Source organism: Passer montanus, unplaced genomic scaffold, assembly GCF_014805655.1.
Source record: "Passer montanus isolate IOZ18808 unplaced genomic scaffold, ASM1480565v1 scaffold10, whole genome shotgun sequence".
Classification (NCBI taxonomy): domain Eukaryota; kingdom Metazoa; phylum Chordata; class Aves; order Passeriformes; family Passeridae; genus Passer; species Passer montanus.
Window position 1 is genome coordinate 28,525,269 of NW_024356505.1, and position 19,445 is coordinate 28,544,713.

Here is a 19,445-nt window from a genome sequence, read left to right on the forward strand (position 1 = left end):
TTGGCCCTAGTTTTGTCATCTGTCTGTTGTAGCTAAGGTCACTGTATAAATCACACAGAAGTATCTGTCTAATTATTCTGGATCAATAATCTAAAGTGATTATGAGAAAAATAAATACTACATGCCTAAAGAAAAAGCAAAGCTTCAGTTCAGAATCCCAGCTAGAACTCAGCAGTGGTGCCTTATGCCTGTCACTTTGATTTTACTTAAAATTACATTTACATGAAACAGGGTTCCACTGAAAATACGGTGAGCAGTGCACCAGCGCTCAGATGGCAAACACGTAACTTTACAAGCCGTGTAGTTTACTATGACAGGTTAGAAAACCAAAACTGTAGCTGGCAAAGTAATTTTAATTTTCTTCTGAGGTTACTTGCTTGTAATTTTCGTATTTACACAGTAATTTTTACAGTAAATGAGATAGGGTGGGCTGGAATCCATGCACTTTCTAATGCTGTTAGCAAAGTCACTCCAGACTGCTCAGCTGAAGCAGCAGTCACATGCTGCATGACAGTGTAATTCTGAAATCAAGTATTTAACAGTAGAGATGGATCAATCCAGCATCCCAATCAACAGGATTGCAGTTACTGTAGCATCTTACCAAACTGACAGCTTTCCAACCTCTCACAATAAAGATTTCATTATGCTTCATTTTATTACATATTGAAATTTTTCACCAGTGAAGTGCCATTTACAGAAAAGATAGGGTAGTATTAGTGTGATTCATACATAAAAGCAATTAAATTTAGCAGGAGTGATTTTTGTATGGTACTCTTGGTTTATTTTGGGCTCATTCTTCCCATGCCATTCCTTTGCTTTCTGCATATCAATATGAAAAGATGAATCATATTTTAAGTCTTCTGCTATGAGAGAAGGGAATGGTAGTATTTGATCATTATTTCATAATGAGATAAATATATTGCACCTTGTCCTCCTGCTCTGTATGGAGCAGATGATTTTAAGTGCCATCACACACCACACACAAGACACTCAGGGGATCAGGCCCAGCCAGCAAGGATTTGTGAAAGGCAGGTTCTGCTTGACCAACCTGCTCTTCATCTATTGACAGTGTGATCCACTTAGTAGATGAGGGAAAGGCTGTGGATGTGTCTACCTGCACATCAGTAACATCTTTGACACCATTTCCCACAGCAACTCCTGGAAAAGCTGTCTGTCCATGGCTTGGATGGATGTGCTCTTTGCTGGGTAAAAAAAAGTTTGGGTGACCAGGCCCAGAGAGAGTTGGTGAATGGAGCTACATCCAGCTGGTCACTGGTCACCAGTGGTGTTCCCCAGGGCTTGGTATTGGGGCCGGTCCTGTTTAATGGCTTTGTCAGTGATCTAGATGAGGGATTGAGAGCACCCTCAGTCAGTTTGCAGAGATATCATGGTGGGTGGGAGTGTTGCTCGAGGGCAGGAAGGCTCCACAAGGGATCAGTACAGGCTGGATCCATGGGCCAAGGCCGGTGGTATGAGGTTCAACAAGGCCAAGTCCTGCTCCTGGTTCACAAGAACCCCTGCAGTGCTACAGGCTGGGGAAGTTGGATGGAAAGATGCCTGCTGGAAAAGGATCCGAGGGTGCTGTTTGACATCAGCTGAACATGAGCCAGCGAGTGTCCAGGGGCCAAGAAAGCCAATGGCATCCTGGCCTGGATCAGCAATTGTGTGGTGTCAGAGACTGGAATCCTTTGGCATACGGTCTGGTTTGCATTTTAATTCAGGCAGAGGCATTTCTAACAATTTTAAGAACCAGACCATAACATGTAGCCAGCAGGACCAGGGCAGTGATTGTCCCCTTGTGCTTAGCACTGGTGAGGCTGTAACTGGACCAGTGCTGGGTCCAGTTCCGGGCCCCTCAATTCAACTCAGGTGCTGGAGTGAGTCCAGGGAAGGACAATAGAGCTGTATTGCTCTTTACAACTACCTGAAAGGAGGCTGCAGCCAGCTGGGGTCAGTCTGTTCTCCCAAGTGACAAGTGATAGGACAAGAGGAAATAGCCTCAAATTGAATCAGAGGAGGTTTAGATTGGATATCAGGAAAAACTTCTTTACAGAAAGGATTGCCAGGCTTTGGAACAGGCTGTCCAGTGAAAGTTACCATGGTTGAGTCACTGTCCCCAGAGGTATTTAAAAGAAATGTGGACTGGGTGCTTAAGGACATGGTTTAGCAGTAGACTTGTCAATGCTGGGTTATTGGTAGGACTCAATGATTATAAAGGTCTTTTCCAACCTAAATGACTCTGTCATTCTGAAAGAACCTCAAGACAGCTTTTAGAAGAGAAACCTTTAACTAAAGCATGAAGCAGCAAACTCACTCTAGAACCTCTTATCTCAAATGCAATTACAACAAGGTCCATTAAAGCCTTTGAAGAAAGAAAAGTTAGTCAAATCCATTTAAGAGATTTTTAGGCTTAATCTATGATGTGGTAATCTCTAGCTGCTTTCCAGCTTTTGGGCACTGGTGCATGTTGCTGGAAAATCCTGATTTCTAAGACATCATGAGAGTCAACACCTCTGTCACCCTCCAGTCCTGGACAACCTCCAGGTGTGTGGACTGGAACAGGCTGCCCCAGTCAGCACACTCACCCAGACCCCCAGCCACCACCCGCCTCCTTCAAAGACAGCAGCAGTTTTACCACTCATTTCAACCAGCCCCAAATGTTACCTTGTCTATCCATGTGGTCTTTAAAAACCTGCCTGTCCACTGCTGTAGGTCCCACTCACAAAGAGTGCCAGTTTGCAACAGGCTTACCTAAAGCATTACAAAAAGGAACAACCAAAGCTGCCAAAAACATCCAACCTTTCCCATGGCCCCAAGCTGTGCTACTGTGATCTCCAAAAATAATAAAAGAACAACAAAAAAAATTAGATAAAAGCCAGTGGGAAAGTCTTTGTCACATAAACCTCCCAAGAAGTAAGTATCTTGAAAAAACACATGATGAAACTCGCTATTCTTGCAAAGTAACAATCCTGTAGTTCTTTGAGAAGTAAAAAGACAAAACCCAAAGGGAACGATAATAGATGTGCTTTCCAGCATTCATTTTTTTACAGTAGTTCAGTTGTTCTCTAAGAGCATCAGGTACTTATATCAGCATCATGAAATATTGACCCTCTGGCTTTACTTCTGAAGACATATCTTCAATTTTATTGTAATTTGTTCTGCTTCAGTGTTTAACAGCAGCCAAACTTTTAGAAAGGGAACAGACATCAAGTGATTCTTCTCCTCCAGTAATCCAGATATGCCTTTATAAATCTGAATATTATTAAATCCATAGCAGCACATGACTGATATACAAATCTTTGTATTGAAAAACTTTCTTTCCAACAATACACACATTATTTCTTTCTGGAAGGAATATACTGCCATTTTTCTTTTTTATTTCACAAGAACATCTAAACCAAAATTTAAAATAAAATAAATCAAACAGTGTGGTAATAATACAAATGAAAATGTAGCATATTAATAGGACAAGTTATTGGATTCTGAATTGAAATCTAATTGGAGTAAAATATAAAATGCCTTTTCAAACTATATTGCTTTTTTGGTTTCCTGCTTTGGCAGTTGTGGAAGTAGAAAACTTTGGACTGCTGGACTGAAATCTGCAATAACATTTGCCTTGAGGACTCCCAAAGACCTTGTTGGCCTGCACAGGAGTAAGTCAGCCCAGAATTTGCCCCAGGTTTTGCTACTACTACTTAAGAAACAAGATGATTTATGATTCCTGCGGAATCCTACCTCCTTGAAAGAGTGACTTTTCTTCAGCACTGCAGTTGGACATGCATCTGGAATAGTCCCCTCGCTGTCCCACTGCACCCAAGAACAGTGGGGTAGGCCAAAGTATTAGTAAAGTAGAACAAATTAATTTAAAATCAGCCAACTGAGTGATAGAAAGACAAATGAAAATAAAGTTGTGGAAGATTTGACATGCAGACATAAAAGTTATTAGTCATTAGCATGTAATTAGTTTGTTCTTATAACGAAAGTAAAAAATAACAGGGATGGATGTTCACCTCTCTCACAGAAGAACTGGTTTTATCTACGCCATGGTTCTGAAAAAAGGTCCTTTGGATAGATGGAATAAGGTTGATTAGATGAAAGAAAAAGCACAGGGAGGAGAGTTACATCTGTATGATCAGCACTACTGTGACCACACCATCTTCCAGGCAGCTGCTGAAGACCTTTTCCAAGGTCATCAGTCAGGTGAAAAACAAAAAAATACCCCAACCATTCACTACCTAAATGGGATTTTGTCAGAAACTCAAAGAGACATTCAACAGTATCTTTTGCCTTTCCTATGGCTTGTGACAACAAGGTGTCAGCATGTGAGGGATGCTGGGAAGAGGCAGCAGCTGTCAGCAGACAACAGCCTCCACAGGAGGGGAAAGCTGGGGGAGCAAACACCATGGGACAACACTGAGAAATGCAAAAAGTGTAGGAAATATGAGACAGGTCAGCAAATGTGAAGGCGTTTAACCCAGAGGAAACATCATACACCAATTCCTGTGTCTCCAACGATGACCAACAGTATTACTAGATTAGAAAAACAATTTATAGGCAACCCTGGTTGATGCTTTTGCAAAGTTCCCCTCCTGGGACAGACTGACAGCCCAGTCCCAAACCTGCTCTTGGTTGTACTGCTCGTCTGAAAAAGCACAGCCTTCAGGAAAGCTACTTCAGATGTACCCAGTGTGACTGGGACCACACCCTGGCATGCTCTCCCTCACTCTTAGAGAACAAAAATTTGGAACTGAATTACAATCTTGTTCTTTTTGAGCGTCCAAAAAGTAGGTGTAGGGTGTGTGTTGTTTAGCTCTTTGTGGCTCAGGAATTACTGCTGGTGCCAGACATATGTATTTACATCTCATACAGATGCTATCGAATTCCTGGATTAAAAGAGCATTGCACAAAAAAGATGAAAAAAACACCTGGGATTTCTCTTTGATGTTGTGCTTCTGTAAATGAAGATTGATATGCCTGATTGCACAGTTCTTTCAAATATTACAGTTCATAGAAACAAAACTGGTCAAATTCAGCTTCGGCGTAAATGCACTAGAGTGACAGGGGTCTAACAGAGCTAAAAGCAGCCCTCCCTGATTCTTTTTAATTTTATACTACTCTTTATGTAGATCATAAAAGTCTGTGGAAAAGTGGCCATGGCTCACTTGATGCTTTTATAAAGGCTAACCTTTCTTATCCCCATCAGGATTTATCAAAGCTGCCACAAAAGAAAACCTGCGAAAACCCACCAGTTCTTCTTCCTTCTCTGTTCATTCTGAGGGATTTTTAAAAGAACAGCAGAACTCCTCAAGATGTCATGAATGTGAAAATGTCCCAACACATATTCTGGATATATGTTTTAAATCTCATGTAAAAATACAGGGGTATTCTAAGGGCCATAGTCCAATAAAATACTCCTATTGAATTGTGCCATTGAAGGGATAGTGTTTATGTAATCATAGTTTAAACCTTTCATGTATATTTTTTAAAAGCAAGAGAAGTTGTTCTAACTATATCTTCCAGTTATAACTGGCATTTTCTGAGACATTAATATTATTTTTTGTCAAAGCTATAGTGTTTTTCCTAGTGCAATAGTTTCATAGTGAGGTACTGACTCACTAAATTTCCCATTTTGCCATTACTAGAATTGAAGTTCATAGCACAGTTTTTTTTGGTTTTTTTTTAAGGGGCACTCAAAATAATAAAGCTGAATTACCACCTGTTTTTTCTAATACTTTAGGTTACTTTGATCTCTTTGTGCTCTTTGCAAAGTGACACATAATGTGTTAGGCAGAGTGATGAGGACCCAATCCTGCAAACACATGGATTTCATTTTATGCACCTAGCAGTAGCTTGCAATAAGGAAATTAGATTATTCACAATGCATAAATCTTTGCAGCATCCAGACCTGAGATAGCATCACTCGGCAACTGATAGCATTTAACACATATTTCAGAGTAGAGTACCAGATGGCAAAGAGAACAAAGAAGTGAGATTTATAAACATTCGCAGCAAAATTTATGCCTCTGACAAAAAGAAAACTGCCAGTCACTTCAGGGGAGAATTACCTGAGAGCAAAACAATTACTCCCCATGTCTAACCGTATTAGAATAATAATTCCTGCAAGACTGTGTGTGCTGAGCCAGTGCACACAGTGTGTATGGTAACGCTGATGTCTGTGCAACAGGTGATGACAATTATTATCACAACAATAGAACAGTTTCCATCCTACCCCCTTTTCAAAAGGGAAGAGTAGCTCCCTGAAATTTCCTCAACAATTTCTATTCTGTGCTGAATTCTCCCGTGACCGATATTTTTTACTTGAGAATTTTTAAAGACTAAGCAAACATATTTTCATCGTATTTATGAATGAGATGAAAGGATGAGGGCATCTATTGCAAGGGGCGCATGCACACACTTTTTGCTGATTGTCCTTAGCAGTTCTCCAGCCACGACAGGATAGCTAAGATGTGGCAATTCTTGTTCGAGAGAGACAGTCCTGCTAGGGCGGGGGAGCCCAGGGGAGAGTGGAAGAAGGATGTGCACAGGACCCCTGGTCTTGCTGGCTGCACCGATGCTCCCCAATACCCAGCTCAGCTCACTGAGGAGCTACGGCAGATGCTGTCCCCATCCCTCCCGTCCATGAAACGCCTCGGAGCGGCTTTTAGAGGTGGGGGAAAGGGGTTCCCTTCCTTACCTGCACGAGGGTCATCTGGGAGCCGAGGGCCAGCAGGATCTTCTCCGTCTTGGTGGGGTATGGGTTGTCGCGGTGCTTGTAGAGCCACTGCTTGAGCGGCCGCGCCATGTCCTGCAGCGCCTGCCGCTTGTGCCGCACCTTCCCGCCGCTCTGCCGCGCCCTGCCGCGGAGAAGGGGCGCTGAGCACCGCACCGGCGGGACACCGGCCCGCTCCCCGCCCGGCCCCGCGCTCCCTGCGCGGGTGCGCTACGTGCGCCCCGTCCGAGGGGGCACCCACCCAGCTCGGGGTGCCCAGCCCTGCCCGGAGAAGCCGAGCTCTGCCCTCGCGGACTTTCCACAGCCGCAGCCCTCGGCCCGCACGATGCTCAAGAGAAGGTGATGCCACCAGCTCCCCGAACTCCCCGCGGAGGTCCGGGCGAGCGGGCTCAGAGCTGGCGAATGGCCGCGGCAATGCTGCGGGCCCCGCGGGGATTTCAGCGGGGCCAGGGCTCCGCCGGTGCGAGGGTGCCGATGCTTTGGGCGCTCGGCACCTGACAGCCGTGTGGCCGCTCTGTGTACGGAGCGGCTTCCCAGCGCGGCCAGGCCGCGCATCCCGCAGCTGCGGTGCGCGCTACCCCGGGGCCAGCCCAGCCTGATTCCCCCGCCCGGGTTTATTTCCCGCTGATGTTCAAGAGTTACCCGGGGCACCGAGCAGCTCCTGGATCATTTCCCTTCTGGGAGCCGGCGGCGAGTGCTCCTGGAGGAGCCGGCATGCCGCTCCCAACGCCGCCGGCAGCGACCCGAGGCAGCCCGTAAAGCCCCGCGCCTGCGAGTAACGCAGCGTATGCGGGGCAGCGAAACGCGGGTTCCGATTAAAAAAAAAAAAAAAAAAAAAAAAAAAAAAAAAAAAAAGTCCCTTTAAAATGAAGGGCTACAATAAAAAGTGAGTGAACAAAACGGGAGGAATGCCGAGGAAAGCCCAGCGGCGGGCCGGGGCCGGCGGAGCGCTGCGCGGGGCGGCAGAGGGCGCCGCGGGGCCGGGCCGGCGCTCCCGGGCTCGGCGGCAGCCCCGCTCCGCCGCCACGGCCGCGGCGACATCCCGGGGACACACACCTGCGTCCTCCCGCCAGCACCGCCGCTAAAACCGCCAGCTGATGCAATCGCTACGGTGGAAACTGGTCAGTACAAGCAGCTCCCCCGGACTCCTCGGTTTCGCAGCCGCCTGACTGCGCTCCTCGATCTTCACTTTGTAACGCTGACCCGAAATGTCTGGTCAGCGCACGCCAGTTCAACCCTCCGAGCTACGGCTGTCAACACGCCAGAGCCCGCACGTCCTCTCATCACCTTCTATTTCACCTGTTCCAGCTCCAAAAAAAATTCTGACCCAAAAAACCAACAAACCTAACACCTCCCCCCCCCAAAACAAAAAAAAAACCAAACAAAAAACCACCAAACAAAAAGCACCAAAAAAAACGGCTTCGGGCGGCTTAGCCTCAGCTGCCGTTTTAGCGCACCCGATCCTAATATCACGTTATCCACCCCCGACAGGCATCGCACTAGTACGTTCTAAATCCCATCCCTGGGAACGCACGGACAAGGCAGCTCCATCCCGCCCGTTCGCCCGGCGCGCTGCGAAGCCGCGGGGCCGGCGGAACAAGTGCCGGGGCCGCGGAGCGCCCGCCTCAGCCCCGCTGCCCCGGCACTGCCCCGGCACCGGCCGCGCCGCCGCCCCGTCCCCCGGCTCGCACACGTCCCGCCCGGCGCCTCCGTTCTGGAGACTTTAATTACATGAAGCGCCCGAACAAGCCGGTGGAGCCCCGGTGTTCCCGGTTTGTTTCTGCTCGGAGGCAGAGGGGGAGGTCAAGCACAGCAGGACAGGAGCGCTCTGTCTGGTACATTCCAGCCCAATCGGACGCCCCTGCATCACCTATTGCCGGAATTTCCCACCGCAGCTGTGGAAGGAGAATCCCAGAAAATACGAACCCGGGGCCGCGGGCAAAGACCCAGCTAGAAACCCATCTCGCAACCCCGAATCGGCGGCGCGGCGGCCGGGAGCGCGGGCAGGGCCGCCCCCGGAGCCGGTGCGCGGCGCGGAGTCGAGCGCACGGCATACCCCGTCCGCCGGTTGCGCAGGCTGAGGCTCTCCTTGATGGACGGGCTGTCGGGGAGCAGCACCTCGGCGTGGTGCGGGCCCTCCACCACCCCCACGTAGGACCGGCCGCTCCGCTCCCGCTCCTTGGCGTCCTCCTCGAAAAGCACCTGGCCGCTGAGCTTGCTGAAGACGATGGTGTTCATGGTGGGGGGCTGGGGGCCGCCGTCGTGCTGGCCGCCGGCTCCGAGGTGCGGGGGCTCGCTGTGCGCTGCGGGGAGGCGGCAGCGGTCACCGGGCAGCCGCGCCGAACCGCCGAGACCCGCCCGGCGCGGCCGGCGGGGGGGCAGCGCGGAGGCACCGGCGCCGCCTGCCCACCCACGGGGGGAGCAGCCCGCCCCTCCCACGGCCCGGCCCGCTCTCACGGCCCCCCCTCACAACCCCGGTCCGCTCCCTCGGCCCGGCCCGCTCCCACGGCCCGGCCCGCTCCCACTCGCACCTCGCCGCCAGCCTTCGCCGTGCTCTTCGCTCTCTGTCGCAATAGTTTTCTGTCGGCTTCGGTGTTTCTGTCTCGCTTGCTCTCTCTCTCACTCCTTTTTTCCCCCCCTTTTCCCTTCCCTTTTCCTCCCTTCCCCTCCCCCGGAATGATTTTCCCCCTCCCCGAACGGGGAGGGAAACAAATTGTTTTTAACGACCACCAAATGCGCAGAGCCGGCGCCCGGAGGCACGGCGGCCGCGCAGCCGCTCACACTGTCGGGACTGCCGCTGCCCATCCCGGGGGGAGTCACCGCTGGCCCGGGGACCCCGGCAGCCCCAGCCCGGGCAGAGCGGCGTCGAGGGGCGCTGCGTGGAGGGGTGGGTAGGAGTCCGGCCAGGGGCATCTGAGGGTACGGCAGTGCACGGCTGGGCAGCTCACCGCCTGTATGGGGGAGCCTCCCGGGGAAGGCGGCTGAGGACACCGGCTGGTGTCACGCTGACCGCAGGAGAGGCGTAGCCACAGCCCCGTGCCACTCATTAACACCGGTGTTTAATAATGCCATGCCAGGAACCATCTCCCACCACGCTTCCCCGTGTTCTCTTGTGAATCGTGTGTCCCCCCTACCAGCCCAAGGGTCGTAAATTAGCCCTCAGTCCAAGCCGGGAGACAGCCCCGTTGCCTTCAGCATCCCCGGCGCGCTCCCGCCGAGACACGATGCTCAGTTACCGGCGATGTCTGCGGTCGCCCCCGGCCCGCTGCCGCGGATGTGCCCCTGTTCCCCCGGCCCGCTGCCGCGGATGTGCCCCTGTTCCCCCGGCCCGCTGCCGCGGATGTGCCCCTGCTCCCCCGGCCCCGCCGCTCCACATCCCCCGCACCCCCGCAGCCCTGCGGAGCAGCACCCGCCCCCGCCGGTATTAACGTTTTGCTTTTCTGTGCGCGGAAACGAAGAAGATGGCCACAGTCAATATTTACAAGGATGTAATTCAGACGGTGTTTGACCGCCGCGGGTGAACGGGAGCAGGCGTCTGCGCCTGCGGGCCCGGCGGGACGTGCGCGGCGCGGATCCCTCGTGCGGGCACCAGCCGCCACTCCACGCTCTCCGTGACGCCTCTCTGTCCCTGTCTCTGTCCCCGCAAGCGTGGCCCCGAAGCGCCTGAGTCTGCATGCCGCTGCCACTCGTATCCCCCCGCCCCCGACCATCAGCCTGGCCTCGTTCCCTCCCGTTTTCCTGGGCTGCGGAGGGTACGCGGAGGGCGCGCGGTTCTCCGCTGGACTGGCGCTGCAGCGGTGGGGACGGAGGGGACAGCGTGCTGCCCTCCGAAGACCCCCGGCCCCCGGGCTCAGCCGCCGTGGGCTCCTTGCTGGGGCTCACCCCCATCCCCGCACCGCGCCGAAACGGGTGCGTGACGTCACTGCCACTCTCGGTGACGTCACACAGCCACAAACATTCGGGAAAGGGCTTCTGGAAGAGGGGCAGCTTAGCATCGGGATTCACCGACCCGGTTGTAATTCCTCCATTTGCTGATGGGAAGCAGGGGAGAGGTTGGGGAAGGGCAATGCATTAAAGACGGCCCAACGTCCAGGGAGAAAAATTACTGTCCCCAGAGTGGGAGGAAAAGACGCAAACAACTTGCTGCCAGTCCCCTGCTGAGAAAACAGAAGGTCTAAAAATGTAAATAACCACGCGAGTGCTCCTGTGCAGGCTGTGCATCCTGCACTTCCACAGACTTTTGGGCAAAGCCCTGGTAAGGCTGCCCCTCAGGACATGACTTGGCCAGAGCACTCAGGAACCACTGGGGGAGAAGCAGGCATAGGGGAGCAGTGTGGGACAAATGCCTCCTGTTAGACTGAGCTAACAAGATGATTAGGAGCTTCGTGCAAAACATGCAGCTCTGATCATTGCCATGCCCAGATGAGCTGTGTATGACATGGGAAGCATTGTTATAATTATGTCACAGCAAAAGGAGTCTTAGAAAGTGACAGGTTTGACCAAAATCAAGCTCCCACGGGAAGGTGATCTCAGTCGTTCACAGTCTCAGACAATTGTTTGCTCTGTTGTCATTCCACTCCCCTCTCCAAACCCCTCTAGCACGGCAGGGGTGATCCTCTCTGCTAGGTCAGACACAGGTCCTGGTCCCCAGAGCCTGAGGGGAGGTGCAGATGGGGCATGGCATGTTTCTGTGGGCCCTGCAGGCTGAGACAGGCTCTGGAGAAGGGGGCAATCCCTGCACTGGCAGGGTACTGAGCAAGTGCCCTTGGAAGAGCCTTCCCTCTGCCTGTCCACCGTGGTGGAATGCATGCTCATTTCCTGTGGGGTGACTCAGGAGGATCTGGGAAAGCAAGAATATTCCTTCCCTGTGTCCACTGATGTTGATGCTGCTTGAGTATGGGCTTGGAGGATTGTTGCACTTGCAGGGTGTGTGGCTGTCCTCAAGGACACGTGTGGTCCCCAGGAGTGGTGGAAATGTGCACTGCTCACCTGCCTGCCTGTCCAGAGCTGGGCAGGGCAGGGCAGCCAGGGCAGCAGGTCGCTGAGGGCCTGGCAGATCCCACACCCACACCCAGAATAAGTCACAGCAGCAAGAGCTGAGGGCAGAAATCACCGTTTGGAAAGCAGTTCTGGAACAAAACAAAAGTGTGTGTGGGGCAGGCATTACCAAACGTGGTGAGGCAGTGGCAGGAGCAGTTGGCACTGCGGCGCCTCACAAGCCTCTAAAGCAGTGAGATCTCCCAAATCATCACATGTAAATCTCACACACGCCCGCCCCCTCCATATTTTATTACATAGATCACAGTTGGAAAGCTTAAATGAAAACAGTGTTTCTATTTCCAGAGCTTGTTTAACATCGTGAATGTGATACAAACTGTGGGCTTCATGTTTTTAATTAAGGTTTCTTACCCTTCCATGCACGGAAAAAGAAGTCAATAGCTGCTGGCCGCATACCGCAGCCTGCAGCCGGCTCCCTGGAGGATGCAGCACCGGCTGATGGGAGCCCTGTGGCTCCCCTGCATCCCACAGCGGGACAGGAGCCCGGGGCACAGCAGGACTTCAGGCACCTGCCAGGCTGGAGCTGCAAAAACTCCTTGCTGCTCTTTGCAACACCCCTCTATTGGCCCATGCTTGTGTGCCAGCTCCAGACAGCTGGTAGGCCAGGCTGGCATGCCAAAAAGGGGCAGCAAGGCACACTTCCAAGGGATATCGTGCAGAAAGAGCCTAAAAGCGGTGCTTTGGGTCTTAATGTGTCCCACTGGAGGAGCCAGGAAAAAATCAACGTACTGTCAAGCTGAGAGGAGAATTTGCTCCTGAGGCTGCAAGTGATGGAGCTCCTCAGTGCCAGCGCTGCTCCAGCCCTTGGAGAGGCTGCAGCCCCAGCCCTGCTGCCTGGGGTGGCAGCCATGGCCCAGATGGCACCACTGGGGCTGGCTGTGAGTGCTGCTCTGCCTGCTTCCCCCTTCTCCAGCCATGAGCAGGGGAAAATCCAAAACCAGTTCAATAGGGTTCCATCTATGCTCCTAATACAGTTCTTGTTTATGGTGTCCACTTCCAGCAAAATGCTGCTTTTGTCTGTTGTTCTGGTTACTTTTTATATGCTATCAGCAAACATTTCATTGGTGTTGCATTCTCACAGCTCCTCCCTCCAGCTGCAGATTTCTTCACGGTAAACATATATGTTTGAAATTCAAAGAATTTCCTCATGTTCCTGGCACTCTCTGTGCTATGGCAGGTTGGATGGCTAAATAACTATGGCCATGTATGTTGAAAGGCCTGAAGTTGTGTAGGTGAGAAATTGTTTGGGATTATGTTTAGGAATGGGGTCTTATCCATACTAAAAAATAGCCACACTGGCAGGTAAAGCAGCTGCAGAGACCTGTTGCCATCCCTCACAGCAGCTGGATCACTGCTGACCAAAGTCCTGAGGCACATATAGACAAGGATGAATGTGCTAAACCATGTTGGCTAAAAAGGGGTTTGGTCTGCTTCTGTGAGGAGCCAGAGATGTCAGAGTACCTTTAGAACGGGCTCTTCATGCTCAGTCTAGTAGCTCCTAGCTCATTGGGATAAGATAAAGTAGGGATGAAATTAAATCTTGTAATGATGAGTTTTGCTGAGCCCTAAGAAAGGAAGAACTGCCTCTTCTGAAGACTCTGCTGGAGCAGTTCCTGCAACAGCCACTGTCTTAGAGCAAGGAGGGTCTCAGTGCTCCATTCTTGGTGTCAGCGAGCTCATCAGACTGGGCATATAACATCTGAGAAGGGATGTATAAATCCTAATCTAGTGGCCCCATTATGTTGAGCCCAATTATGTTGGGCCACTAGAAAGCAAAGAGAGGTTCTGAAGTTACCACCTGATTTTTGCATGCAAAGACCTGTGGAGAAATGAGCTTTGGAAGATTTCTCAAGTCAACAAGACTGAAGGAGCACTTGAAAGACAATATGTGTGCTAATTTCTTTTCTTTATGGATATTTGGTTTTGAGGAACTGGTAAGAAGGTGTGTTGGAATGATGCATGCAGGAAGGAAAGGCATCAATGTCATCTGTGACCATCCCTAAAGCAGCTTTAGTGCTGGTGCTGCAGCAGGTAATATTGTCAAACAGCAGGGCCAAAGACTGTGGGGACCTCTGTGAGCAACAGCAGCACAAAGATGAACTGAGGATGTTGTCAAGAGGGTGCTCTGAAACCTGGCTGATGTGACCATTGATCAAACCCTGGTTTCAGTTCCAAATAAAGTATGACTGGACTGAGATAAATGATGGACTGTAGCTCCAGGGTAGCAGTCAGCACAACTCAGGTTTCCTTACTGTGTGCACCTGGGAAGGATGTCCACCAAGAGAGCTGGTCTGCTGATGGTGGACTGTAGCTCCAGGGTAGCACTCAGCACAACTCAGGTATTTCCTTACTGTGTGCACCTGGGAAGGATGTCCACCAAGAGAGCTGGTCTGCTGTCTGCAGGCTGCTGAATGCTGCAGAAAGATGGATCAGACATCACCTGATGAGAAAGCCAAAAAACAATCCCTGTACAGATGTAGGAGATGACCTTGCGTGAAGGTCCAGTTCTTGCCTTCCACAAATCAGGAAGTTTTGCATGCTATTTGTGTTTGGAAAAGAGTAGGTTGAGGGCTTGGGCTGGTTTGTAGAGTTGGTTTGTGCTACAATATGTAATATTGGAAGGGGAAGTGGCCAGGGTGCTTCAGCTGCAGGAAGAGGTTACCCATAAAGCTGTGAGCATGGCTTCAGTCATGGCTGTCAGGTGTGACAGGGCTGAGACCTCTCTGAAGTCAGGGAGCTGGTCTTGCAAACATAAGGAGGGGGTATGTGCCTCTCCTGAAGCTGCTGCTGGCCCCTGTTTCTTTTAGGAAGCACAGGATCCTATGGATTGCCTCCCTGATCACACCCTCAAACTGGGGCTGGTGGCAGCAAGAAGCCCCAGACAAACTGCAGACCTGGAAGCCCCCAACACGTAGCTGCTGCTTTATCTAGAAGGGTGGAAGACCCAGTTCTGTTCTACATATGTGCCTTGTCTTAAGAATTAACAAACAAAACCAAAAAAAGGTCTCCAAACAAGGATCTCAGTTATTTCTACTTCCATCTGAACACATCCCCAAAGAGTCAGAAAAACAATCTCCCAGCTTGTGCTCAAGGTCTTTATTTTTTCTCACTTCTCTGCACCACCTCCATTTTTTATTGCATTTTTTTAGGTTTCCATCCCCTTGGGCCATGTAAAACAAAACTCCTTCCATAAGGTCTCTGCTGTGCATCAGCTGCTGTGTGCAGTGGGCACGGGGAGGAGGAGGAGGAGGGCCATGGTGTTTGCAGGGGATGTGTTTTCCCAGCAGCCCATAGCTCAGGCTCAGCTGGGGCTCTGTGACCAGCCACAAGGGCAAAAGGGCTCCAGAGAGGGGCCAGGTGGTTTCCCTGGGCATGGAAATGGTGTGTAAGGCAGTGTTAATTGGGAGGAAACGTGGTCAGCAGGAGAAGCTGTGCAGTTTGGCCTGGGACACAGTCATTGTCTTGAGATCAAGCCTCTTGGTTATTTAACTTATGTGTGTGAGCTGTTTTCCATTTTGTGCTTAGGATCCAGGTGGGGTCTGTGTGTGCCCCACTGCAGACTCCACTCATGGCACTTGTGGCCTGCCTGGTTTCTCCTGTTCTGTGCCCTCTGTGGAGCCAGGCTCTGTGGGTTGCTCCAGTCTGTGCCATTGCCCCTCAGCTAGAGCTTTTTGCTTCAACCCCAAGGAATGCAAAGCCAGAGACTTAAGCCTTAAATACATACACGAGCTCTTCTTTTCTGTAAAGAAAAACAACTGCAGTTCAAACATCCCCAAAGAGGATGATGTTCTTACTTATGTGCAATGCATCAATAGAATCGAAATTAGTAATTTTGCTATGTTTCATACATTTTATTAATTTAGCTGAGCTTTAAATCCTGTACTTAATATTCTCAGAGCAAAATCACATCTTTGGTGTCTGTACTGGCCTGGGAGTGACTCAGTTCCATCTGATGTAGTATCTCAGATGGGTGATGTCTGTCCTACATTTGGAAAATGAATGTGGATTTGTTTGGATTTAACATTAACGGTGCAGGTCACATTGCAGAAATCACTGCTCTGAAAAGTTCAGCATAAATGCTGAACAGTTGATAACAATAATAATTATAAATCTAATTTTTCTTCAGCCACCTGTGCAAAAATAAACACATCACGCTCTGTTATTGAATTCCCTGCTTTTTATGCCTGTTCTCTCATCTAGCTCCACTGGAGAGCATAAAGTCATTTTTCCACCAATATTCTTCAGTATTACAGATATAGAGGTCTATCCATAACTTGAAATTATCTGCAGAACAGTTCAAGCTGTGATGATTATTGTTCAAACTTGTCTTTTTTAGGCAGGAAGAGAAGAGGCTGTGCACATGTGTGAGAGCAAAGGTGGTGCAGTAATGTGCAAGGACACTGTGATTGATGTGGTTTCTGCCTGGGACCCACCCCCAGGGACTTAATTCCTCTACCAGCCCCAACTCTTGAGCATCCCCAAATATCCAAAAATGTCAACCAGCCTGGCAAGGCAGGGAGAAATGCGTGGGCTGAGGGGATGGAGGGGGCAGCTGTGAGGGTCTGACTCCCTTCCCCACTTGAGCTGCACACAGTTTTGTGTGACCTCAAGGATTTCACAATCCCCATGCTTCTCTTCTGCAGCTGTAAGACAGGAATAATAACGCTTCCTCCCCTTTCTCTGCTTCCTACTCTGCTTTTGGCACACTGCTAATACAAGAGGGCTTGATCTCAGTTGGAATCTATCACTGCTACTGACATGTTAATAATACCAGTAGAAACGTTTCCTCTTTCCTTTGTACTGACAGAGCTCTGCACGGGGTAGCAGCTCCCAACACGTCAGCCCACAGCGTATTCACTTTCAACCCCAAATCTGAGGCGTTTTCCGGACACAAGACAGAGAGGATGCAAGATTCAGGCTGACTTTTAGGATTTTAAACAGGGAGTAGTCATAACACGCTTCAGTTTGATGGTCCTCCAGTTATTGCATAAACCTCTGAGTTATCCTCAGCCTCTTGGCTGCTTGCACGGCGTTAAACCTCGTGCGGTTGAGTCAGGGTTTCAGTGATTTCTGTCTAGAAGCTCCTCTGGTAGATATCGGGTCCTGGAGAGGACAGGGAGAGTTGGAGTGCGTTGCCTTGGCAACACGGATGTGATCGAGGGGATTTTGTGTCTTGAAGGAAAACCCCAAAGTTAGTGCCAGTTTCTATAAAGACTGTGTGCAGCCAGGCACCCGGAGCTGCCTGGGGAGAGCTTCCTCTGGGACACAGGATCCTGCTCTCTCTGCCTCTGCTCGGGAGTCCTGCAAAGGAAGCCTGAGAAAATCTACAGATAAAATAAGGTTGCAGGAAGATTCTTCTAAAGATGGCTTGCAATTAATGTTTTTGGCCTGAGTTTGAAAATCTCCTTTCTCATTGCTTGCAGTCATACAAAAACATCTCCCTAGCTGCTATAGCTCTTACATAATTGATAATTTACAAATCTCTAATGATTTAGAAGTTTTCTGAAAGTTGTCCAGTAATAATAAATATGTTTGTTCAAGAAGATCAAAAAGTCAGGCCAATCACATTAATCTGTTTAACCAGTGCTGATAGCTGTATTATCTCCTTTTTAGCAGAACTGAGGTTCTGTAAATAGCTGTAAAATACACAAAAGCTGTTTTAGCAGAGGCTAAAGCCAGAGACTCAAGATGCAATTTGGCTTTGACAGCTACTGTAAGCCTCGAACGTGGATACCCAAGGAGAGGCAACAAACTCGCACTCTGTCTGTGCTCTCCTGCCTGGGTACAGAATAGATGGATTCTGCAGGGTGCAAAACATGAGGTGCAGCAGCATAACTCATGTACACACTGTTACTGTTTAATATTGGTGAGGCTGAGGCACGCAAGCCAGCAAAGGAAATAGCTGGCACATCTTCATTAATTCCTTCTGGTTCTAAAGTAAGTAGCTTTCAGGAAATAATTCTCCAGGACCTTGGCTACACACACAGCGTATTTATTCAGAGTTGGCAGGGGCACCAGAAAACATATAGTTCATAGAGCCCTCATTTCTTTGGATCCCAAAGGTGTTTATCAAAAATGATTTTTAGACAGATTAGAGCCACACACATGCACAGAACCATGCCTATGACAGTTGCTGTGTCTCCAAGCACATTAGGTTTAATCATAACCCCCATCCACCCTTTGAATAAACTTCAGAAATTCCCTGATGGCATTAAGGGTTATTTTGAGAATGAGGAGACATCCACCTTAGCTTGGCAAGTGAATATTGGCTTCACAGGTTTTTTTTCCTCCAAGTTACTTGAATATAACTATTATACTTTCCTCTGAATTGTAACTATTTGACTTGTGACCTCACAGATACTTTACTTGTTGCTTTGAGATCTAGCCATGACTAAACCCAGAAATTTAGATATATATCCAGACTTTTTTATCTGAAAAATAGACTGAAAATCTTGAATATCAGTGTCTCTCATGAGATGTCCTGATTTCATGCATTACAACAGGGCCAGAAATAACACAAGAACAGCTTTTCTCACAGTATTTCAGTAGTTCTTTTCTGGCCATTGCCAAAAGCAGGATGTGAAGACATGCACGAACATTAAAGCAAACTCTTATTGGAATAGTTCAAGTTCCTTTTGCATTGTGGTAAAAATTTGTGTCAATTTTCATTCTATTCAGATTATTTCAACCCTTTCAGTACTTCAAAAACCCGTCAGTGTTTTTTCTTAATAAATCATTCTGCTAGCTTAAATGTGTTTTGTGGGTTTTCATGTTTTTTCTTTTTCTTTTTAAACACAGGCCAAGGATATGACAAAGGGCTCAGACCCAAACTGCACATTTGACTGTACACATAAATGTTGGCTATCCCACTGGCTATCCCATTGGCTTTGCAAGAATTCCTCATTGGTGTAATTTTAATCCTGCAGTAAGTGTTTGCAGGATTGGGACAGAAGGTGCTCTAGGATGCCCAGGGAAAGATGCAGCTGCCATCAGTGGGGATGTGCCCCAGGGGTAAGGACAGATTCAGTTTCAGGTTTGCATAATTAAATTGTTTCCTTCAAAGCTGTCGGCAGACTCAGGTGCTGGTTGCCTCACAGTCCTTCCACAAAGCAATGAATTGCTCTGAAGTTAACTGCTTCAGCTGCCAGGGTGAAGGCTGGCAAAAAGCAGAGCTGTGGCCTCCTCCTGTGGGCTCCTCCAACGTGGGATGTGGGATGCGCACTGGGCTGACAGCCCTGGCAGGGATGGGGCAGATCCTGGTGCTGTGCCTGCCCCATCCTGGCAGTGCCTGGGCACTATTGCAGCGAGCCCTGAGGTGCCCCTGCCCTTTCAGAGGTGGGCTCCTCATGTGCTGTGCCACCAGGCCGCTCATGCTCTCCTGGAGAGCAGCTCCCCACCCACCCCGGAGCTGTGGTGGCAGCAGGTGAGGTTACAAATCTCTCTGCAGAGCAAGGTTCTCCAGATGTCTGAGCATGGGTGCTTCCCAGGGCACAGAGGAGATCAGCTAAGCCCTTTGGACTTCACCTTCTCCAGCAGGTACATCCCAGCCTGTCTTAACAGACCGGTGCATCCCCTACTTCCCTGATTCAGTAAGGAAAGGATTGCAGGGAAGGGATGAGCAGCTTGTCCATGCAGCACCTGCAGGGACACCTTGCAC

The 19,445-nt window shown here is 49.7% G+C and overlaps 1 protein-coding gene across 2 annotated transcripts in view; it reads right to left on the minus strand.

Moving 5' to 3' along the window:
- Nucleotides 1–9,359, minus strand: part of MKX (mohawk homeobox) — a 48,665-nt gene extending 39,306 nt beyond the window's left edge. The window contains exons 1-3 of one of the 2 annotated variants that reach the window (XM_039713559.1): nucleotides 9,262–9,359; nucleotides 8,787–9,033; nucleotides 6,695–6,854 (exon numbers count right to left, since the gene is read on the minus strand). In XM_039713559.1, the coding sequence (XP_039569493.1) occupies nucleotides 6,695–6,854; nucleotides 8,787–8,968 (342 nt within the window). In that variant the 5' untranslated portion in view covers nucleotides 8,969–9,033; nucleotides 9,262–9,359. Of the gene's footprint in view, nucleotides 1–6,694; nucleotides 6,855–8,786; nucleotides 9,152–9,261 lie in introns of those variants that run through there. The other variant, XM_039713569.1, reaches the window with a different exon arrangement.
- Nucleotides 9,360–19,445: the final 10,086 nt, after the last annotated feature.